This window comes from Drosophila takahashii, chromosome 3L (genome assembly GCF_030179915.1).
Source record: "Drosophila takahashii strain IR98-3 E-12201 chromosome 3L, DtakHiC1v2, whole genome shotgun sequence".
NCBI classification, from domain to species: Eukaryota; Metazoa; Arthropoda; class Insecta; order Diptera; family Drosophilidae; genus Drosophila; species Drosophila takahashii.
In genome coordinates this window covers 25480056-25504809 of record NC_091680.1, presented here as the reverse complement: position 1 = coordinate 25504809, position 24754 = coordinate 25480056, and the positions used below count along the sequence as shown (strand labels likewise).

General features: G+C 39.0%; 1 protein-coding gene across 19 annotated transcripts in view; it reads left to right on the top strand.

The window, feature by feature from the left end:
* Nucleotides 1-22012, top strand: part of LOC108055996 (CUGBP Elav-like family member 4) — a 143429-nt gene extending 121417 nt beyond the window's left edge. For 5 of the 19 annotated variants that reach the window (XM_070215805.1, XM_070215804.1, XM_044393867.2 and 2 more), the window contains 7 exons: nucleotides 10949-11092; nucleotides 11145-11445; nucleotides 12051-12170; nucleotides 13887-13964; nucleotides 15397-15573; nucleotides 15645-16273; nucleotides 16552-22012. In XM_070215805.1, coding sequence (XP_070071906.1) covers nucleotides 10949-11092; nucleotides 11145-11445; nucleotides 12051-12170; nucleotides 13887-13964; nucleotides 15397-15573; nucleotides 15645-15772 — 948 coding nt within the window. In that variant the 3' untranslated portion in view covers nucleotides 15773-16273; nucleotides 16552-22012. The remainder of the gene's footprint in view (nucleotides 1-10948; nucleotides 11093-11144; nucleotides 11446-12050; nucleotides 12171-13886; nucleotides 13965-15396; nucleotides 15574-15644; nucleotides 16274-16551) is intronic. The other 14 variants (XM_044393883.2, XM_044393873.2, XM_044393881.2 and 11 more) reach the window with 6 other exon arrangements.
* The last annotated feature ends 2742 nt before the right edge of the window (nucleotides 22013-24754 follow it).

The window sequence follows — 24754 nt, the reverse complement described above, 5'->3', positions numbered from 1 at the left end:
TGTCAGTTTGGCATTTTACCAAATCATTGTAAAATTAGTTTGTATATTTTTGTTGAATTCTATACATTTATAGTTTTTTGTGTTCAACAGCGAGAAGTGCCTGGAAATTAGACGCCTGTTTATCGCATATTTGGCCATGCATAAAGTTCGCTGATTTGTGTTGCATAATTTTGGGCGCTCGAGCTGTTTATTTAGCGGCTGTGGCTGTGGTGGTAATGCCCCAAAGGCAAACGCTTTGATTTATTATGGAGAACGCATGCCTGCCGCCAGCACTTGAAGCTCAGCTTTGGAATTAAATTAAATTCTTTATAGAAAGTCTGTTCCCCTTGATAACATTTTTAGTTTGCCTTATTTAGATAGATAAATATTAATATTATAGTTATGAAATGAAATAAATTTTTGTTGAAAGTTGAAATAAATATTATAAATTGAGGTAGATTTCAATATTATATTTTTAAGTCCAAACTTTTCTCTTAAAATCTTTTTTCATGCCCATTGTTCTATGTTTATTTCATGCAAATCTTCACTTTTATTCTAAAGGAAACACTCCATTTTCTGACCCACGTAATCGTCGTTTAGCTCTTGGGACCTGCTTTAAAATTCAGAAACTCTTTAGCTTAAAGTTGTAGGAGCAATTAGGGCATGCTTCATTGGCTGCCAAAAGGTACATAAACTACGTGAGTGTGCCTCTCCCTGAGTGTTTGTGACCAGTCCCTTTCCCTTTCCCTATTCCTTTTCCCCACTCCTTATAGATCCAGTCCCAAACCCAGAGCCGTAGACCAACTCAGCTTTTCATGTAAACGCTTGCTTTGCCATTCGTTCCGAGTCATTTCATTTTCACTTTGTTGTTGGCGCACTCGCAGATGGAGATGGAAGGAGGGAAAAGGAAAAGTTGGGAGGGGATCTGAGTTCTACAATGCCATTTGCGCCGCCTGCCTTTTGCCCATAGTTCCACCTCACTAGCCACCCATGCCCATACCCATGGCACTGACTTAAAATGACAAACAACATTGGGAGTCGTCGTATTCGCAGGATCCCTGAGAAGCGAAAAATGCTTTCCCAGCACACACAAACCAAAAAGGGGAAGGGAAAAGGGGGGGACGCGTACATGCCATTGCACAATCATTGGATTCCGAAACATTTCTAGAATATTTAATAAGAAAACTGAAAATCGTTGAAATGCCAGCAACACTCATAATACCATCCCAGCCCTAAAGTGGGTGTTGGGCTGTTCTCGATAGAAGGCTAAGGTCAAAGACAATATTGAAATGCCAATTGAACTTTCTGCTATTATTAAAATTTCCCGGCTTCTAGGACGAAAAGGGAAAGGACCCAGTAAAACTGTCGTTGGGGTTCGGCAATTGGATCTTAGATTTAGATTTAATGGCAGATTAAACCCACTCTCTAAATAACAATCATTTTTATTCAAAACCATAGTATTCAATGCAAAACTAACCATATTATCCTTTTCTTCTTTGTCTTTGCAGGTATGTACAAAAAAGGCTCTTAGCCCTCGGGATAATCAATCCTTAAAGTGTTCCGTAAGTTCAAGTGCCTTTGTCCTGTCCAGTCCAGTCCAGCTCAATCTGAGCCAATCCGTTCAAGTCCCAGCCGAACCCTTCGAAGACACTGAAAAATTTGTATAGCTTATTATTAATAACATTGTAAGGAGGCAAGACCCCATCAAGTAGCTAAATCTTGGGAAGCATTTAAGCAGCATGTCAGAAACAAAACGATGGAGAAAAACCGCCGGGGCTGTCCTGGCTGTCCTGGCTGTCGCCGTCGTCGACATTGACAGTGATTACAAGCTAAAAGTATGAAAAACAGCAGAAACTACTTAAGCACAAGAAATAACAAAAGCCCTGACCGAACCAGGCCAGTTCAGTTCGGTTCGGTTCAGTTAAGTTTAGCTGGGATCTGGGATGGAAAGGGGACAAGGATGGGGATGGGGCGACGGCAGACTGTAGACAAATTTTTTGCATAAACACAGACGACAAAGCCAACTACTGACTGCACTTAAAACAAGAGTCAGACGGGGTGAGGCAGGACGAAAAGACGCAAGGACCAAGGGACCAAGAAAGCAGGCAAATCGAAGGCGAAAGCGGAAAGCCATCGAAGCCATGAAGAAGGAATTTCCTCAATTCCTGATGTGAGATGCGAATTTTTCAATAAGTGCAACCGTTTCGGGGTGGCGAAGAAGGGAAAGGACCAGGACCACCGGGCGTATTATAATTTCGGACGGGCCAGGACGAGCATCGTTTAAAATATGCCTGGGCGGGGCAGGATTCGCCTCCGACTGAGTCCCGGACTAGGAGCAGGAAGCACATAAGTAGAAACGGCTCAAAATGCAAAGTAGACGACATCCGCTTTGAGATTGGATGACGTTCGTCCTTGCCATCTTTGCCGTCGCCATCGCCATCGCCTTTCGCCTTCTCGTCCTCGCCGTGAAGTATTAAAAGCAAATAAGTAATAAAAATAATAATGGAGCATTTTTACCATTTTTTGCCCCTTCGAAAGGGAGCAGCCCACAAAAAAAAAGGAAGAAAAAGGATAAGCATCTTAGCGCAATTTCTTGCTGCCTTCTCAATATAACAAAAGGTCCTTGCGCCCAGGCAAATGTGCCGAAAATGTGGGGTGGAGGCAGCTGGCCCTCGTCCGCTGCCCTGTTGTCCTTTATTTCCATTTTTCGCTTTCCCTGGTCCGCTCATATTTCGCCCTTCGAACCCACAACCCCTCAAATCCCCTCCCACTTCCACTCCCTGTTCCCAAAAGGGACAACAGCATAAATGCAGGAAATTTGAATGGACGAGCGCAGTGAATGAAATTTGCAAATATTTTTCAAAAATTGAACTTTTCTGGCAAATTTTTTTCGCCCAACGATGATGGCGAGCAGAAGGTGGGGCGGTGGCAGGAAGGAAGGGACTGCGCCGGGGTTTATGAAAATAAGTGAAGAAAATTGATTTGAAGTACTTTGAAGTGCAAAAACGCGTAGCCAGAATCACTGAAGAATGCTTTGGCATATTATTTCGACTTTTTTTCGGGAGTCTCCTTGAAGCAGACAACTTTTGTTGCGATAAGCAAGTCGAGCAGAAGCGGCATGTTTATATAATATGAAAATGTATGCCAGCGGGGGGAATATTCGTACTGGTAGCAGATGCAACTGCATATCTGCTTATGTTTGAATAAAGTTGCGAGCCGAAATGGAAAAATAACTGAGTCCCAAAGCAATCTCGTTCGCCTGACGGACGACTTAAAGTTCGGCCGACAAGTTTAAGGCCCACATAAGCAGGTAAATTGCTTTCTAGGCTTAGCCTCAGACTCAGACAACAAAGGAGCTCGACGGCAAGTGTATAAATCGGCTAGAAAACAAGCGACTACCGACTGCCGTCTATCATTTCCTTTGGCAATTCGAGAGTGGCGACAAAAAGAAAACTTTACCTGCAGCCGGGTAAAAATTGTCAAAATATAAACCGCCGTTCCTGTAACTCGGTACTCTCGTTTATCAGCCAAGGAGCAGCAGTCCTCCTGGCTGGCTTCACTTTTTCCTTTTTCAATTCCAACATATATACGTTTTTTTCCTCGAAGGTTTCTGGCAAAGTGAAACGATTCACGCCGCCAACGCCTAGAAGTGTGCAACATTTTTTCGTTCCCCAGATCCTTGGCTTGCCGCTGCCAAATATATTCATTGCAAGATTTGTTGTCTGTGGGTGGAGAGCAGTTTGCATATGAGGCGAGTTTCCCTTCCTCCTCAGGATGTGTGTGGGAGAGACTTACGCTTGAATTGCAAATAGTTAGAAAAGATTTGCCATGATTTGGGCTGCCACTCTGCCCCCGGAATGCACTGAGTTGGAGATGAAGATGAAGAGATGGAAGATGGTAGATGGTAGATGGCAGATGGAAATGGAGTCCTGCCCCAGACCGCAATTCCTGGCTGCCTTTCAATTGCGAGGGACAGCAGGCAAATGTGTCTGCCGAGGCATGCCAGCGATTTGTGCTTACTGCATTTGGGCGGATCTCCTCAGAACTGCAGGACTCCAGGACTCACTAGCAATGATTAAATCGAGGCTGCCAGACATTGATGGCTTCATTTCATTTCTGTTGCTGATGCCGATGCTTCTTTTTCGGGGCGTTTTCATTTTGGGGCTGACTGACGTCTCTGTCGGTGCGAAGCGGCCATTTGGGGCATTAAATAAAATGTGAAACAATCAGAAATCAACGCATAACGCAAGCAAATAAAAATATAAAGTATTTGTGGCCAGTTGCCGTTAGCCATTTGGCCCAAACACACACACATAGCAGCAGTCGCATCCGCAGTCGACACACACACGCACACATATTAGTGTGCAATTTGGCCAAATGTCGCCAACGTGGCAGCCTGTCCTCCGTTCGAAAACTTTCACAATATTTCCGCAAAACAAATTGCGCGTAAAAATGGCAATGCAATTTTTGGTCGTTTGTTGCGGCGGCCGTTGGCCAACTGGACGCCACATTGCATCCACATTCACATATGTCCTTTGCCTGTGTGCTTGTGTGCGTGTCCTGGTCCATGTTTCTGTAATGTTTGCCCAATTGAATTTAATAATATTTTCATTTGGATTTCAGTTTAGTTTTTAGGTTCTAGGGGAGAATATTTTGCCAAGCTTTGGCGCAGTCCTGCTCGTGACATGTCCTTTCCCTGAAATGTTTTGTGCGTTCTGCGGCTGCCAGAATGGTCAATGGCCAAGGGATCCTAGATCCTGTTCCGAAGCTAATTGGGTTCGCGTGTTGTGCGGTTAATTGTGATTTCGATTCGAATTGCATTGCTGATTATTATGTTTTCTCCATCATTGGTCTGCCATGGCGAGAGTGTCTGCTGAATTTAAGTGGCCGGGCTCTGAAACTCCAACCTCCGAAAGCTGTAAAAAGCAAATCTCTCAGTGCCGAGCTTATCCCCAATCCTTGTCACGGACCAACTATCGCCTCAACAGCTCGTAAAACCAAAGCAGCAAATTAAACTCGAACCGTAAAAAGTACTCCTCCTCGAGTTTCCACCCCCTTTGCATTTCCTTGACCATTACTCTGACCATAAATACAATATTTGATAATTTTATTAACAATTTCGACTGTAAATTGTTTACGACTCGGCAGTGGCCGGTGGTCTGGTCAAAAGGGACGGGCGGGGAACACGAAACGAAAGAGCTTTTTAGGCGTCTGCCGGATTGGTGCACTTTTTGTGCTGCCACAGAGCAAAAGCAGATGAAATATTCATGTTCACCGACTATCTCCGTCTTATTCCCAATTCCCCAACCCCTTCTTCGACCCGGACTCGTAAATTAAATTTAGCTTTCCCCCCCTGAACATTCTGTTCAATCAAGCGCAAAAAACGCCGCAGACAGACAGTGCTGCTGCCTTATCCTGAGTATCCTGAGTATCCTTACTATCCCAGCAGTGGTTTAGTTTTTGTGCCATCGAGTGTGTATGTGCGTGTGCGAGAGGACTGTGATTTTAACTGCATTAGAGGCCCAGTCCTGGGTGCTGGATTCAATTTGTTGCAATGCTATGCTAAAAAGCTGAAATCAGGCGGCCAGCTGCAAGGATCTGCTGGCAGCCAGAGGTCCTTTTTGTGCAGCTTTTCGCATTAAATTTATGAAATTGTGCGCTTCCTCTTTTTCGGTCGTGTTCTCTCAAAACTCAATCATGCTTGCATGCAATATCCTGCCGCCTCCGCCTCGAGTCCTCTATCCTGTGTCCTGTGTCGTCCGCTGTCCGACGGTCCTGGCTCGTTGAGCCCAGCCCATTTGTTTGAGTAAGTCCCTTCTTGCCCCGCCTTTGACTCCTGGAGACATTTATACCCAACAATAACAACAATGTTGACACAAAAACACATTCAGGACCTTGGAGTCCTTTCGGAGAGTCCTCCTCGGAGTTCTCGAAAGTATGCAAGACAAATGCAGTCGAGCCGTGAAGCGAAATGGGGGGAAAGCAGAAAAGGAAGCAGCATTTAACTATGCTCTACCTATTTCAAACTTCTTGAGGCAAAATTGCCCTTAAACTTTTCTGTCACACATTCCAAGCATATCTTGGCCAAAGTCGCCTTGGGCACAATTCCAGCCTGTTGATTGCCCATTTAGCAGGCTCTTTTTCTTACTCGCTTGCAGAATCGATACCTTTTGGGTAAACCCATTAGAGTTTGCGCTTTGTTCCAAAGGATTCTCGTCGGGCGATCTGCTCGCGAAGCCTTTGACAAATTTGCAACCCCGTTGATTGCCTTATTAGGCCCTCTAGGAAGAGCTGAAGGATAGCAGCTGGACCGCCCATCTCCCTCCTCCCTTTTGAAAAAGAACTCTCGGCGAGTAATTGAATTAAATGGCTGGCGCTGTGGCAAAAAGCAAAGTAAATTAAATAAGTTTTTCATTTTGGCCGCGGCCAAGTTGCATTGTCAACGCCGTCGTCTGAGTCCTTCGTCCTCCGTCCTTCGTCCTGCTTTTTGCTTGCCCGCATTTTACGCTTCGCCGGCGGCCCTTTGTCGGGTCGCCTTTTTGGTGGACAGTGGAGGGGGGATCCCGGCCAGAATGCAATGAGCCAAAAGTTGTTTAATGTATGCATTGCCCTGCCCAACCAGCCAGCCTTCCAGTTCAGAGTTGCGGTTAACAGCGCGTCGCCGGGATCCAACTTTTCGGGGGCTTCGAGGGCAGAGGCAAAGTAACTTTTCGCATAGTACGTAAATTTCCGGATTTTTTGCGGACTCCGTTAATGCTGAGCATACTTTTAGGTAGCTTAGTGGCATTTACACTAATTTCGCCTGCGACTCCCACTGGCAATGGTGTGATTTATTTGCCGGAAAAGATTACTTACTCCGGGATGCGGTTTTCCATGCGGCGGTATCGAGGAAAAGCGCTTCTGAGCCACCATTTTGACATGACTCTCTGCTTCAGACAGCGAGCGGAATGGAAAGCTGAAAACGAATTTGTAATTAGTTTTACTGCCACTTTTGCCCGGTTGTACTTTGTTCTATTGAGAGTTTTTCGGGTTCAGTTCAGGTTTGTCTTTTAAGTGAAAATTAATTGGAAAACTCGTTGAGAACTCTCTCTCGCTCATTGTGACGAGTTTAGCATGCAAATGAAGGGTCTATCTGAGGACTTTATAGGTTAATTTATTGAAGACCGAAAAACTCTTTAAACAAGAATTTCCTGGAAGCCCGAGCCCGCGTTCGAAGAGGCTGAAAGGAGAACAACAAACGTTAATTGAAGTGCACTTCCTTTTAATTTTCGCCCAACAAATTACAGCATATCAACGGCATGCACGAGCAGCAGCAGCCGAGCGCCATAAACAAGCAGGTCCTTCGTCCTGCGCCGAGCACCGCTTCCTGTTCCTGCTTAATTTCATATTTCGAAACATGACACTTTCACACTTTGGCTAATTTAAAAGCATACAAAATGGTCGCTCGGCACACACGCACGAGCAGCGCAAGTTGGCTGCTGATGTTGATGTTGCCGCGCTTCCCCGTTTCGTGACGAATGTGCTTTGTTGCAGGATGGTGTTGCATGTGGCACATGGCACACATGGCTCACAAAAGGCGCGAGACAGGCACTCGGATTCGGATGGGAATGGCGGATGGGGTTTACGGATATGTGTGCAGCGATGTCGCTCGTTAAATTGTCGCCTGACACCTCGCTAATGTCATCATCATTGTGCCCACGACCACCAATGCCACTGCCAGGTTGCCAGTCGAGTCGAGTCTCAGCCACATTATTACTGTAATTATGTTGGCCGTGTAAACGTCATTAGGCGTTTTAGCCAGCAAAACGTGCTGGAAACAGAGTGCTGTTAAATCCCCTTTCTATCCTGTTGGCCAAAACTACTTTAGCCGCTCCATTGACCGCCTCTGAATCAATTTCACACATTCAAAAAGCTTAAATCCATTTACTCTTTGGCTTACTCTTTTACAAAAAAAAACAAAAGGCCATCCACCATCAACAGATGGTCCTGTGCAAAAAAGAGAAGAAATGTCCATTACCATTAGGTTGAAAATTTATGTGCCTGCATTTTGAATACATTTCCCTGTCGCGCGGCTTTAATTGATAGATAAAAATTGCTCACCATTAAACAAATGCTGGCCAGGCCTGCCCGGCATGGCCAATTCATTTAGCAATTAAAACAGGCTGCGGCCAAAACGAGTAAACGGAACAATATAAAAGCAAAAGGAAGAAAAGAGCAAACTATAAAATGCAAATCAGTTGCATATAAAAATATATATAATTCATTTGTTAAAACCATTTGCCGGCCATTTGCTGGCAGCGTTTTTTATGCGCTGCGGACAAGAAATATGTTGTCCTTTTAGGCGTTGACAAATCGGCGCTCACACTCGCGCCTAAAAGTATGCAACAAGCAAAAAGCGGCGCACAGCGGCAGATGCAAGGCCTGGAGCCAAAGGCACTGCCGCCGCAGCGAACGTGGCGAGGCGGGAATAATAATTTTTGGCACGACTGCCATGTTAACATGTCCCCAGACACGTACAGCTACCCATGCCACACCCCACCCAAATCCACACCCATTGAATTCGGTAAACGTTGCATACTTCCCGGCGCGAGTTTATTATGTTGGAGGGAGGGAATATGTGTCCTGGCTGCATTTCATCGCCCCTGTCCCGCGTTCCGTGTCCCGTGTCCCTGGGCTTACCGGCTGCCCCTGTGGCTTGTAGAACCATTAGTGAACACGGGTTACTGTGATTACCCCGGGTCGACCTCTCCCCATCCACCGACCCTCCCAAAATCCGACAGGTTCACCCTGGGAGCGTAGTCTTGGCGCAATTTCCATTCGCATTTGCATTTCGCATTGAAATATATAAATACGTGCGCGGCTTTTGGGGCGGCAGACAAATTACTTTTTAAATGCACTGTAAGCCCTTCAATTGTAATTGGCCGCCGTGCGGTCTGAAACTTTGCCAAAAAAGCCGAGGCAGAAGAGAAGGCAGCCCAGAATCGAAGAGAGAACTTTGAGTGGGCCGCATTAAAAAACAATAAAAAAATATTGGGCCGAGGAAAGGCTAAGGACTGTGGGCCCGTCGTCTAATGGCGTCACGTTTGTGCCGCCCCGAAAAGTGGCATGCAACATGCGATTGCTGCCAAAAGTGCCGCCTGGCACGAGTCCAGGACGAAGGACCTTCTCTGGTTAGTTGGCTTGTTAGTTGGCAGCCTGCTGCCTTCTGCCTGTTGCACTTCCACTTGCCACTGAGGCACGACTGCTATTGCTATTCGTTCTGGTTAGGCGTGCTGCCAACTCTTGCCATCCCTCTCCGGATCTCGGATCGAGTCCTTCCGAGGATGTGTCTGTGTGCCGTGTTGAATTTTTCATTTCATTTGGCGGCAGCAATTCACTTGAATGGGAATTTCGTGTCGTCGCAGTCGCATTCTCAGTCGCAGACGTTGTCGTCTTCGTCAAGCGGAAGCGGAAGTGAACAGGCCAAACAAGTGCACATATAGAGCACATAATAAACGTTCAAATTGACTGAATGACTACTGCCTTTGGCTGAACTCTCAGCATTTGGCTGGCCTGGCCCCATAATTCCCCCAGTGAGCCACACAAAATTTGTGTTATTTTTTTTCGGGCCAAGCTTTTTGGCCATCAGCCATCAGGCGGCCAGGCTGACATGAGCCGGGGATTATTAGACAATTAAATTGACGTTAATGAATTAATTTATGAGCTTCTGCGGCAGTCTTTGCCTGTTGCACAGATTTCTGTGTTCTTCCAGGGCAGAGACAATTAGGGCCACAGATTAGTTTCGGTTAATGAAGGTTTATCGCCTTCAATGGCAGGCAATTGAGGTTGAAACAAGCCTCATTCCAGCCCACCTCGCACTGCATTTTGATGGACTATTTTGGTGTTTAATCTGCCCTAAGCTTCGAGTACAAATAGCTTGTATGTACGCCTGAGATTGAAATTAATTTTCTAGCCATGCCGGGTCTCATGTTCAAGGCAGCTCATTAAAACTCATTACACGATCTGCGTAGCATCTCCAGGCTGAACGAGAGCAAACAGGAATAGTTTCGCCTTGGCCAGGACTCCCTTCCCCTTGCTCATGGCCTTTTGCATAATCTCGAGTTTCATATTTCATTAATTAAAATTATATCCAAGGCAGGGCAGATAGCCGTTATAGTTGAAGCACCTGTTCGGTTGTGGACTCATTAACAGCCCTCCCACACACATAACCAAGGAGTTGTGCAACACAATATCATTGTTGCTTTGATTAATGATTTGCACAAAATCATAAAAGCTTTTCTGCTTCCCTAAACCCTGCCCACCCACTCCATCCATCATCATCATCATCAGCAGCAGCGGCATCGGCATCAGCGGTAAAAAGGTTTCGCATTACAAAAAGCAGTCTTAATTAATACGAAACAGAATGTTACCGAATATTGAAAATGTCTATTCAATTCACATTGCCATACGTAAGTCGAAACCTCTCGAAGGAAAGGAAAGGAGCAGCGAGGGACGAGGGGGTAGGAACTACGTAATGTGAAGCCTGCCATTATTATGCTAATTAATTGACATCAAAAGCAAAGAAAATGGAAGAGCCCAGGCCTAGTGGCAGGTCTTTGTTGAACATATTTATATCAAAATCAATGACAGACGACAATAGAAAAGTCGGTGGGTGGGGGCCCATAAGCCGCTTTGAATAGAAATGCAAATTGAAGTGCGCGTATGCCAATTATTTTGATATATATTTTTCGTATATAATTATAATAAGATAATAATGAGCAGTCGAACAAAGGAAGCAGGTGCACAGTACAGTACAGCACAGTTCTTTGCCCAGGTACACAGGGCTGTCATCACAAAATAATGGCCTGTAATAGGATTTCCTGTTCCCGGGAGAGAGAACAAAATGGCGGCAGAGAAAGAAAAGCGGAAAAGCCGCCTATAAATATGCAATTTCGATTCAACTCTTGACTCCGTTCCTCTTATTTTCCAGGGAGCATCCTCCAGCCTGGTCGTCAAATACGCCGACACGGAGAAGGAGCGACAAATAAGGCGCATGCAGCAAATGGCCGGTCACATGAACCTGCTGAATCCATTTGTCTTTAATCAGTTCAGTCCGTACGGCGCCTACGCTCAGGTAAGTCCCCTCCCCCACGCCCGCCGCATTCACCCACCTATATGTAAAGCAGCTCCCCTCTCCCCCGGAATTGCAGCAGCAGCAGCAGGCCGCCTTGATGGCCGCCGCTGCCACGGCGCCCGGATCCGCGGCCGCCTACATGAACCCCATGGCGGCCCTGGCAACGCAGATACCTCATGGCCTCAACGGCACCGGTCAGCCCCCCTCGCTGCCCTCGCCGACCATGCCCAACTTCAACATGGGCGCCAACACGCCCAACGGACAGCCCGGCGGAGCGGCAGCGGCTGCAGCTGCGGCGGCCGCTGCGGACGGCGTCTTTACGAACGGCATTCCACAAACGGCATTCCCAGGACGTGAGTATATTCGATTATTAAAATAAAAAAATTATAAATACTTGTTCTAATATTTATAAGATACAGAAAACAAAATAATTTTCTAGAGTTTTAGAAATTTTTACTACAACTAAAATTTTGTATCTATTAAGAAAATAGATTATATACCTACATTAAACGAAAATTTCTTTCAAATTAAATAAAATGACAAATTTTGTGTTGATTCTAAAATTTCTAAAAATAATATTGAAAATTATAAGGATACAAAATAAAAACTCAGGCTTTTAATATTTTATTAAAAAGTTGTATTACAAAATGTAAGAAAGTTACCATTAAATCATCCAATATGATAAAGATAAATAAGTTGAATATTAAAAGACGTGTTTTATAAAACAATCGACAAAAAAATTAGAGGTAAAGTTTTATAACATTTTATAATAGAAATATATATAATTTTTATTGGTTAATCAACATATTTAAAAAAAATCGAGGTTTTAAATTTTGAACTCAAAATCAGTGCACAACTTCATTACAATTTACTTTAACTTTACAAAAACGCTTAGATTTTGGATGTCATATCTGTAGTTTGTGAAAAACTTTTAAGACTTTCTAAATATTTTCTATAGCCACTGAACTATTTCTTGCAGATCCACTGCACTTGACTATACCGCCACAAGGTTTGCCAAACGGCGATGCTGCTACCCTGCAACATGCCTTCCCTGGTCTGCCACCGTTTCCAGGAGTTGGTAAGTATTGGCTAGCTAGATCAGAATAAGTTGTATTCCTAAGTATTAGATCCAAGGCAATGGTGCCAGTGCACGACAGAAGCGAGAGACAATATTCGATTGCAATTTGCTTAATTTCCAAATATCATTGAGTCTCCATTCACCCAAATCACTAATTTTGCATTGTCATTCGAATCGCGTTCAGTTACACATTCAGCCCATAATCTGCATCGTTCATGGCATTGTGTACCATCTCATCACCACCATCGTTTTCATTATTAGCATCGGATTATGTTCCAATGAACCCAACCACAACAGCAAAAAACAGCCCAATCATTCATAACTGTTTTTATCGAATAATTAATAATTGTTGTGTCATGCCATAAATATTTATTGTTAGTAAAGTGTTACATAACTCTAATTTCTAAAAAATAAACTTGTCTTTATTAATTCATTGTGCAAAGGACTTGTTTTTATTTTATTAGTTTTCTATTATAATTATTTAAAATATTATTAGAAAATTTTATTTAAATCAGTGCGCTGATATGAAATCTACACAGAGAGAATTCTGACGTTCTCATCTGAGTTGAAAATGTTCTTAAAAATATAAATGCCCTTTTTAAGTTAAAAATGTTCTAAATGTGCTCGAATTAAGTTAAATTGGTTCTTAAAATCTAGTTGAGCCTAGAATGTTCTTGAAATAAGAACGAAATGTTATTATTTTAGCACAGGGTTCTTAAATCAAATCGATTTTGTTCTCAAAAACCACAATCCCTCAAAATGTTCTCAGTTTGAGAACGAAAAGGACTAAAGAATGAACAAAAATTAAGTTGCATTTCAACTTAAAGTGATTCAAAACTCTATTCTCTAATTTTTATGGATTTCCTAGAAAGCGTTAGGATGTTTTCGTTTGACACCTAGCACGCATTAGGCCATTTTCCTTTGCTCCAATACGACCTTACCATTAGATTTGCCCTTTTCGTCTTATTTATAATTCCCAACTGGGTCTAGCCCTTCATGAACCAAGGCCAAGTCAGATATTGAGACTTAAAGACTTTTTTCTGGCTTCAGCCTTTAATAAACTTCCGCACCTTTATAAGGTGTAGGATGAAGTTACTTTTGGAAAAGGTAATTGGACAACTACCTTAATATTACATATAAATTACTTTTGATCCTAAATGACTCTTATCTTTAGCTAAAATTAAATTCAAAATGCTATAGAATTGAGAGCCAAATGTTCTGAAAATATAACAAATGAACTTATTTTTGTATCCATTTGATTTAAAAATGTTCTTGAATTAAGGACAAAATCAACTTGAAAAAAGAACGAAATGAACTCAATGTCGGATTATTAGCTAACACCATTTCGTTCTGATGTTGAGAACATTCAACTCGAAATGAGAACATTTGTGCTTACCCGGTTTTTAAGAACGAATGTTCTTGATTTGAGTGCAATGTTCTTAGTTTTTTTTCTCTGTGTACGATTCAGTAATCAGCGTATTGCTCTAACCCCATTCTGAAATCCAGTCGATCTACTATGGCTGGTTAGCGACATTCAGTTTGATTCTTTAGAAATTTGTTTCATTGTCTGTTGATTACTAAAATATGAGAACTATTTTAAAAACTTAAAATAAAATATACATATATTTATACGTATTCTTAATTGTTGTGTTGTCTTTATAAATGTTTCGGAATTTGTGTAAAAACCAAAAACAAAATTATTTATATATAATGCAGCCTTTCCCGCCGTCTATGGACAGTTTCCACAAGCTTTACCACCTCCCCTAGCGGCGGTTGCACCCACTCAGCGTGAAGGTAAGCTTTTCATTATGATTTCCTTGATAACCGATTCTCCCGAATCCCCCATTTCCCCGAAATACACGTTCGTACGTTTGTTTTAGTTCTTGTTAAGCGAAATTGCATTTGACCTTTTTTCAATATCGAATGATTTCGGGCAAATGCAAGTACTTATCTGTTTACATTGTACATGTTTCTCCCGATTCAGAATTTTGTTCGATTCTTTGTCATCGTAAACATACATACACACACACGCCTATACACTTACACACGAACGGTCAGCACTGAGAGAAAAAATCCGAGATATCTTTCGATCTAACCGACGATGAGCAGTAATTAATTTTATTTGTTGTGCGGAAGGAAATTAAATTTAAAACAAAAGCTCATAAAAATTAATTACTTTGCATACTGCGCTTCTTTCGGTCTTATTTTATTTTGATAAACATTTTATCCCTTTTGCCACCACCACCGCCCCCTGCCAAAAAGTAGAAAGGACGCTTTTCCGGAATGGAATGGGCTTTCAACCCTTTTGTATGGGGTTGGCGAGCAAGGCGTAAATCGTTTTTAATGGCTGCATTCAACGGCATTTTATGCGATCGTAAAAATTACATATAAACTGCTTAAAATCATATAAAGACCGTCGGCGTATTTCGAAGACATTTGCTCATAAAATTTTATGTTTCTTTTTCGGTTCGTTTTGCTCATCTTTTGCCTTTCGCCAGGGACAGAGACACAAGTAATCCATTGTCTCCCCGTAAAACAGAGTGTGTGGGTGTGGTTGTATCGCTCTGTGTATGTGTGTGTGTGTATGTGTCATATTCATTTGTATTCGTGTGTGTATACTACCTATATGCTAACTATAAACCTAACTTGAGTGTAAAGTTCGTTTGGTTTAATTTCGATATCTGTGCGCCGTAGTCTGTTGTTCTTCTGTGTGTATCCTCTAGACCTTACCTGCATGATATACACCCAGTCACACACAGCCATCTAAGTGTGGATCCCATATAATACCTACACATACTTCACATGAATATCATAAGGAAATTGGGGCTAGAGATAAGCTAAAGACATAAGTATTCATTAGGCATCTCTAGAGTATATGCATAGAAACCCTTAAAAACAGTATGTCATTTAGACTGTTCGTTTGCTCATGGTTTTGGTTTTGGTTTCCTATTTTCCGCAGACTTAAATTGCGCCCTTAGTTTTAGTTGATTCGTCCAGAAACAGAAACAGAAACAAGATCAGCCACAGAACACAGACCACAAATAAGAAGTCGATCAGACCAAGTCAAACCAAACTAAACTGAACTAAACTAAATCGAAATCAATGCAAACAAAACAAGAACAAGCAAGCAGACATAACTCATAAATTATAAATTATGATTTTCCTCATTATTAAATTTAATTTGTTCTCTACTTTGTTTCTTCTCTTTAAAATGTCTTCCTTTAAGATTTTCTGATGTTCCCAGGATGTTCGATATCCGGACCCGAGGGCTGCAATCTCTTCATCTACCATTTGCCCCAAGAGTTTGGCGACGCCGAGTTAATGCAAATGTTCCTGCCCTTTGGCAATGTGATCAGCTCCAAGGTCTTCATCGATCGTGCTACAAACCAGAGCAAATGTTTCGGTAGTGTGACAGAGCTTTTTTGCTGATCTCTTGAATTATCCTACTAAAATGATTACTCTCTCTCTCGACAGGTTTTGTTTCATTCGATAATCCCGCCAGCGCTCAAGCGGCCATTCAGGCCATGAATGGCTTCCAGATTGGCATGAAAAGACTGAAAGTTCAATTGAAGCGGCCAAAGGATGCCAGTCGACCCTATTAACAATCGGAGTTCCTTAAACGCAATTCACAACAACCAACTGGAGCAACAACATCAGCAACAGCAGCTTTGCCAACAACTACAGCATTTTCCGCAGCCACGCCCACATCAGCGGTAACCTCCGCATCAGCGACAGCAACAACAACGGCCCACTATAATAACCTTGGCAGCAGCTTTAGGCCAACTCTACCCACTGAAAGCTCCACCCACAATGCCCACATGCCCTACACATTTGCCAGCTGGCGCAGCGGTACCTACTGCTATCGCAACAACAACAACAATAATAACGACAACTGCAGCGACAACAACAACATCAACAAAAGCGATCCCGAGTCTCAGTCCCAAAACGATCAACCACCCAATACCAATTGCTCCAAAGTGGAACTGGTCGAGAGACTTTTCATGTGGCAACAGCAAAAGCGAAAGGCCTGATTGCAACATCAACGGCAACCACAACAGCAACCATAACAACTGCAGCTACAATAAGGAGCAACTATTGATGGGGTGAGCAAAAAAGCATCGATAGCAAATTGATATTCTAGGCGAATTACGATTTCAAAACTTATACGTGAATAGTCAATTTTCAGTTTAGATACATCGAACATGTTTCTTAAAATGTAGTCGATATGATATCGAATTTATCAAAATAGGTAGATTATTACCAAACTTATCGATACATGTTTCGATTTTAGTAACGATTTTTTGATAACTTTTCTGTTTGATATACGTTGATCCCTACTTAAGACATACTTACTCATGATATCGCCCTTCTTCCATTTCAGATGGTCGTCAGCCATGCTATGTGAAAACGATTATAGAAATTAAATACATGCAAAGTGTATATAAAAAAAAAAATAAAAAATAGTAAACAAGAAAATGTAAATTAAAAAAAGAAAACACCTTAGAGCTGAAAAATTGAATAGATTTATATATATAATATATTTATATATATTTATCCGATTATACATTCAACTGAATGCAGTACAGCAGTACATACAAAATAATAAGAGAAACCCAAACAAACAAAAAACAAACCACAAACAAAATTATAAAATTTAGAAAAAACAGAAAGAATGACAGAATTTTTGCCAAAATATCGATTTAATAAAAGTATATATTTATAGAAGCAAGGAACAAACATTGATATTGATAGTTTTGTTAACAACTAAAGAACAAGAACATTGCACACCAGTACACTCCCACACAGAACACAAAACTTGAGACAAAAACTGACTGGCAAGAGACCAAAATTATCTGGGTTTTCAAATAAATAAAAAAAAACAAAAACAATTAAGGACGATAAGAGCAGCAACCATTTTATATGAGAAATTGGTGATGGGAATTTATAAAAATTAACTAATCTGCGCAAGGAAAATTAGTTGAAAAACAAAGCAAACACAAAAGAACAACTATTAAAACTGAATTTGTTAAACTAATGATAAACTCGATCGGAGTTTACAGTTAATCGAGTAATTAGACGACGGCAGTTAAAGGAAAGGGTTAAAATATAGAAGGGACATAGAGGAAGTTAGGTGAGAAAGAAGACAAAGTAGGTCTGCAACTTTTTAGCATTTAGTGGTAAGCAAAAGGCAAGATTAAACAGATGCATAAACAGATTATATGTACACATGAAAAATTAACACAAAAATTCGAATTTAATTAATTTTAAGTAAAACAAAACGGATATAGGAAGTTAGAAATAGACGGGAAAGAGCGAGCCACTTAATATGCGACATGCTTTGAGGGCTACGTCCGACCCGAAAGGGTTTGACCAGCCTGACCACAAGCAAAAATATCATTTTTTATAATACATAAATGAGTACTAATTTTAGAAATATTATAATATGGATTTGTTAGAACTATTGAAGAGAATCAAAGTGAAGAAAGCTAAAAAAAATTAAAAGATTAAAAAAATACAATATCTACAGCGATCATTTATGTTGGCCTATATTCTCTGAGGGAGAAAATTCTTGTAATTGTTTAAACTTCTCAACTTGTTTGATTCGATACCCTTTGGTTTACAATTTTATTCAAAGAAATCGTAAACGATTTTATAGAATAATAAACTAAATTTTGAATAAAATCAAACAACAACTTTACACTTAAACTTAGCTGCTTTCAACAAAAACAATTACAGGTACTTACAGATATACATGCATATATATATATATATACATAGAAATATATAATAAAATCGAGAAAAAGCAAAAAGTAAATAAAAACACAAAGAAAAGAAAAGGAAATATAAATAGGGCTACTGAAAAAATGAAAACATAAAAAACATTTTGCTATGGAAGTATTACTATAAAAATATATACAAAATAGATATACAGAACAGCAGAAAACTGAAAGTTTTGGCCACTTATTTTCACATCCAGCTCCGAGAAAGATACCGATACAGCTAAAGAATCAGATTCCGATCAAGTTGACCATAGCGCGCCCTAGCCAGACTAAGCAAACTATTTAACACTAAGCATATATTAATTATTATTGATTGTTATTATAAACAAAAAAATTATCAGAACTTTTATCACACTCAAAAAGAAAGCAAGTATTTTTTAGCAAAACTAGAGAATTTATCACGGCCTATTAAATTCATTCTATAATTTTTTTTTCGTTTGTACACACTGACATAGGACGACACAATACCCCAGCACACCTACACTGAAATCTAACTAAATATTATTGTCAATAAAGAAACGTAAAAATGAGATCTTTATCCGACATTTACTCAACTGTCTGTTGAATCAAATCATTAACAATTTAGCAGCAAAATCTGTACAAAAGCAAGAATACGAAGAGGAGAAGGACCGAAGAGTCAAATCTACAGCTAAATATGCCAAAAAATAAGATTATGGATAGTGAAAGGATAAAGAATGGAGAATGGAAGATGGAAGAAAATTAACAATTATTTAGAGTTTGTATAGTGAAAATGATAAGTTTAGAGTCGCCTAGTCTGTGGGTCCTGCAGACGAATCCTCATCTGCGGGACGTATTTGATACGAAAGATATAAAATTTAAATATTACCAAATACAAATATAAAAAATATAAGAAATATTTAAATATGAAAAGAAAATTGTTATCAGAGTTAAAGTTAATTTTGTTACCAGTGCAATAAATACTTTGGTGCAGATACTTATGGGTTCCCTCTTAACCAATATCAATTTCCATTTTAGTTACAGTTTACATTTACTTTGTGAGTATTGCCAGTCGGATCACTGGGACAGTATTAGAAATCTGGCCGAAGGTTTATGGGCCAGAGTAAGGGGAAATATTATATTCAAGGTCAAATCGATTTAATCTGTTTAATTTTTTCATATTTTGAATCACAAAATGTTAGCCTCGTCAGGAGTAATATTGTAAATATAGAAAATGAAAACTAAGGCGGATGAAAGTCCCACACTGAGAAGAAACGAATGAAAATGGCAGTTATTTAACGACACATGCATACAAGTATAATTATATACATACCTACAAACATACAAGTACATAACATATATAAAAATTATCAAACTGATTTTAGCGCCTATTCAAAAGTAGTTCAGCCAGAGACACCCAAGAATTTTGACAGCTTTGAATTAAAATGCTAAACTAGAATTTTACTTCGGAAAAACTCATCCAAATACACGGACACACTACATGTATTTACGATCTTGTATGAATCGATCTAGTCAAATTCAAGTTAATTATTGCATAAAGAAAATTAAACCTTAATGATGAATAAGAAATATAAAAAAACCAAGTCAAACTATTGAGATAATAATAATTTACTATTATTATGTACTATGATTATGATTAACAAATTATGATTTATTTATGTATTGAAAATACGAACACAAGTATTTAAATTAATATATAAAATTATTATTACAATTATTATTATTATTATATGCTATTATACAAACATTTTTAGATCATATACACTATACTATAAAACATACGGAATCAAGCAAAATAATACATTTTGTGCTAAACTGATTTTGGCAAAATTATGCAAATTATATACCAAGAGGAAGGATACTAAACCCTAAATTATCGTAACTATTATTTCTAAAGCATAACACACAATAAACTAAACTAAACCAAGAGAAGCAGAACAAATAAAAGAGAAAACAAATTGAAAAACAAAAATACAAAGCAACCAAACTTGTTTTATTTTCTCATTATTTTCCGCGTCTGTGACATCCGGCTTTTGATTAATTTCAATTGGCAGATACCAGGACAGACTAGGTCACAAACCCAAGAACACACTATCCCAACCCGCAACAGAGGACTGAGAATTTGGCATACTCCCCTACCCCCCCAATTAAATTTCTTTTACCCACGTTCTCCCTTAAATATCGTTTGATAAACTAAAAACAAAAAACAAAAACACGAAAAGGGCTGTGACACGAACGTTTAACAAAAAGTGTGAACAAAATCAAATTTATTTATCGTTTGCGCTTAGTTTGATTTTAATGATAATTTTAAAGAGCGGTGATAACAAGAAACCACTAAAGCCAAATCAAAATTAAATCGATAAACGAATAAAAATACAATATAAACGAACAATTAAGTCGCTTAATTCAAATTCGAAATGAAATGTGATGAAAGCAAAAAAACAAGAAAGCTAAATAAATAATAAACAAAAAAACATGTCGAATTCATATTAAACATTAACGAATAGAAAAAGACAATTGTACCTTGAGCATGAAGTGTAAAAATTGGAACTCGTAAAAATTAAAGTATTCCTAGAAATAAACCATAGATAACAACCACATTAACTAAAAATGGACAGGTTTCGCCCATCTGCTTGAGGGAAAATGAAAATTGGCACATTTCTTTGCAAGTTTTGCCAAAATCCAGTTTAGTGCCAGAAAATTCCTTTTAAGCTACAATCTGCATTTAGCGTCGTCATACTCCGCGTTTTCACTGTCTCTCAATTATACGCACACACACAACGAACTCACCACCACATACACACGCATCATATCAAATTCGCGGATATGCGAACCGTAGTCTATAACTTGGCAGTCTTCTCGGCGATTCTCAAGTTGTTCAGCTAACGGCGAAGAGATATGAAATCGAAGGGACCCCATTGGCATTGCATTTCCTCCTGAGTTGTTCGATTCTTTAATATTTCCATTTCCGTTCGTAGCCAGCTAAGTGTAGCGCTAAACTAAGAATAAGCATTGTACATTACTAATGAAAATGAAGTCTCTTATCGATGATCGTTCCTTAAACTTAATCTATATGCGAATAGATTTTGTCCTACGCATAGTGTATTTTTATTATACAAAATGCGGAATGCGGCATTCTTATAGAATGTTTATTACTCTATACAAAGCATTACTAATAAAAACTAACTTCTTTATTTATTATATATACTATACACAAATATATTATAAACTAGTTAATGACAAGGTTAGACAAAGTAGTGAATGAAGCTTACGACACTGACACGGAAACAAAAGAACATGAACAAACAAGAAGAACAACCAAAAACACTGGAGTCCAAGTTTAGAACTTACTAATCAAAAATATATTTAGATACACTTTTCTGCAGGTATTTAAAAGAAAGTAAAAGTAAAGGTAAAACTAAACTAAAGCTAACGATAACGATAAATAACGATAGAGACAAGCACTTAACCCCACCATAACCAAGGACTTACCAAAATTGCATACACTAGTTTTCTAACTACACCTACAAGGACACCCAATCAACACTCCAACTAACACACAGACACAGTTACAAGGGCCCAAAAAGGCGAAAGGACGAAGGATATATGTAGTGTAGGATTGATCGGAAGGAAGGAAAGGATAGGGTGCATATCTTTTTGCCAAGCCTAAAACATTTTGCCTTTAATATTTATAACGCGTTTTGGTTTGGTTTTAATAGGAACACAAGAATGACATATTGGATACAGGGTAATACATGCAGTTAAATCTAAATACTTAGTAAACTAAACTTATCGAATAACTATGATAATTTCGTATTGATACCGAACCATTTCAATTCATTTGTACTATAATTTCCCCCAAAGCTTTCGCACTCTTTTCAATACGATATTTTTAAGCTCGAGACACACTTTTGAAGCTTTGCTTACCAAATAGATTTCGCTTGGATAGGCATAGGGTTAGATCCTTAGAGTATCATCAACCATGGGCATAGTTGGGACAAGGAAAGGCAGTAGTAGCCATAGGAATATAACAAAACCAGCAACAATAATTGGCGGCGCTTGTAAGAAAGCTCAGAAAGTGCATTTAAAAAACAACAAAAATATGAAAACAAAATGAGAGGAAAGGAGAAATTTAAACATTTTTAACAGCAGAAACTAGTCGTACTTATATAGACGATATATTATAATACTATTATTATGACAATTATTACTATTACTATGAACAAAGAAAGATTTATTAGCGAGCTAAGGTCAACCAGGCATTATAAACCAATTTTGCAATTATACAAACCGAATCGGATGGAATGAGATGGGAGGAATAAGTGTATGGCTGGAGATATTGGCGTTGAAAAGGCCCAAAGTTATTTTTTGTAGATAAAACTGTTATCTTTTAGTACTTAGCCAAATGTTAGATCGAGGTACGAGATACAAAGATATAACTCAAGTAGTTGGCAGCAGGCTAATCGAATAAACCAAATGGTCAAAGCGAATTTATATTGTATATAGTATAAAATCCCTCAACAGAAACCCGAACCAGAGGGCTGAATTATTGCATATTATTGAAAAACAAAAATAGTTGCTAGTCTAGATTTTAGCATCAACACATCAGCAGAACACACACTTATGTACACTTGGTATTTTTTGAGAGTAGCTTGAGATGCGTTTAAGAAACTATTTCTCAGATGCAGTACCACAGCTACCGCTTCTTTGTACACTCTATATGCTTTTCGTTTAGAAATCCGTCCGTATTTAGCATTATGCAATCACACAAACACTTACACACACGAGAGCAACGGCATGTGGTTTAATTTCGGTAACTTAGCCTCAACTTAAAATGATTTGCTATTGCCCAAGATCTATGTAATTACATTCGTCTTTTCCGATCCCAAGAACAAGCCCACACAAATACAATTACTTAGCAACGATTACATCAATCCATTATTTGAGATTTTTGAAGAGCACCTTTAACGAAAACAATAAGAAATTAGCAGCAAAATGTGAATGAGAAAAACACAAACGAAAACTAAAATAAAAACCTAACATTAAAATTCAACAAATGACATTTAAAATTAAGAGAACTTGCACTTAATATTAGTAGCATAAATGTAAAAACAGAAAATGCAGATAAAGAATTCTTATTAATTTAATTTGAAGCAAGGCAAATTCCAAAAAAGGCAAATACAAAGCATGCTTTTACACCCGAAACGATTCGTGATCAGTTCCTTTAAAATCTGTCAAGAGGAATTTCGAATTCAAAAGTGAAAGAGAAACAAATCCAAACGAGACGAAATCAAGAATAACAACACATGAAGTAAATGTTAAACGTAAAATGGTTTCAGAATCAAAAAGAATTAAATATAAATAGAGCATAAACAGGATCACTGACACTGTGAGCCCGGAACAGTTCAGGAGTTTTTCTCTAGTCTTTCATTGACTTTGATTTGAATTCCGACATCGAATGCACTTTGTACACAAATCGAGCATTTCTCACTTCACACATTTTCTCAACTACATCACAAAGGAAACGGAAATAGGGGCAGAAACATGCACACAGCTATTACACGCATACTCACATATATTAAATATGACAAAATTTATATTTACACACATAAAATGCCGAACTAACGAGAAAAACGAGAAAGATGCTAAAGATGTAATAGTCAAAAGTAGTTGATCGAAACAGAAGAACAGACGTGAAGAACAATTAAGTAAATCATTTATAATAGCAACAAAAAAGGTCTTTATATAACTATTTATAGAAATATACGCTATATACTATACATATATGTACATTAAATACAATCTATGAATAATGAAACCAAAATGGCGAAGTGTGTAAAATTGTGCATTCGTTCATTAAAACAAAGGATGAAAGTAAACACCGAAAAAACAATACAGATATATATCTATATATACTCAATCGGCCTTTTCCGCGCTGTTTTGACACGCGGAAAGCGGCTGGAAGCCCACAACACAAGTAAATGCTATCGAACAAGAAAACTATTAATTAATTATGGACAAAACTATAAATATTTTAATACTTAAAGCATTATTAACAGAAGTATATTTTAACATTATTTATGCGACTTACTGCAGGATACAACATAAATAAACCCAGCATAATAATAGATGAGTACATACTACAGTAACAATAACTACCGATTGATTGAAGAGCCGCCACCATTCTAGACACACCATCCCACACAGGTTAATTTTCGACCGATTTGTTTCCCTAAGGCTGCTAAATTCCGGTAAAACCCTGAACCAACCAACCATGAACACAGAAAAAGATGCAGTAGGAGCAGAAGCAGATTAGTTAGATGCAGATTGCAGATCGCGGCGAGGGGCTAACAATAAGGAGAGACGGAGGTATAAGTCGTAGTAACGGAAATATCAAACACCCTAGTATTAATTATGGCCAGTTTCAAAATATGGGCGAGCAGTGTACATTTTGTTTCGTTTGCCAAAAAACTGGGCGTCGCTGATGGGCGACATTGATTATAAGAATGATAAGGAGTCGGGGACATATAGTAAACGAGGAGCAGGAAATTGCATATAGAGAACGGTGGGAGATTATAAACCAAGTTATAATTACAACAATTAAATTATTATTAATAATAATTATTATACACAAAAACTTATGCAAATGTGTAATAGGTATATAAACAAAGAACAACTGGCAAGTTAAATAAAACAAAACAAAAAAATTATGAAAAAAATAAACAAAAAAATAAACAAAAAACCACAAACCACAAAAAATGCAGAAATATATATTATATATACTTTATAGACATTTAAACATGAAAACAAAACACAAAGAAGAAA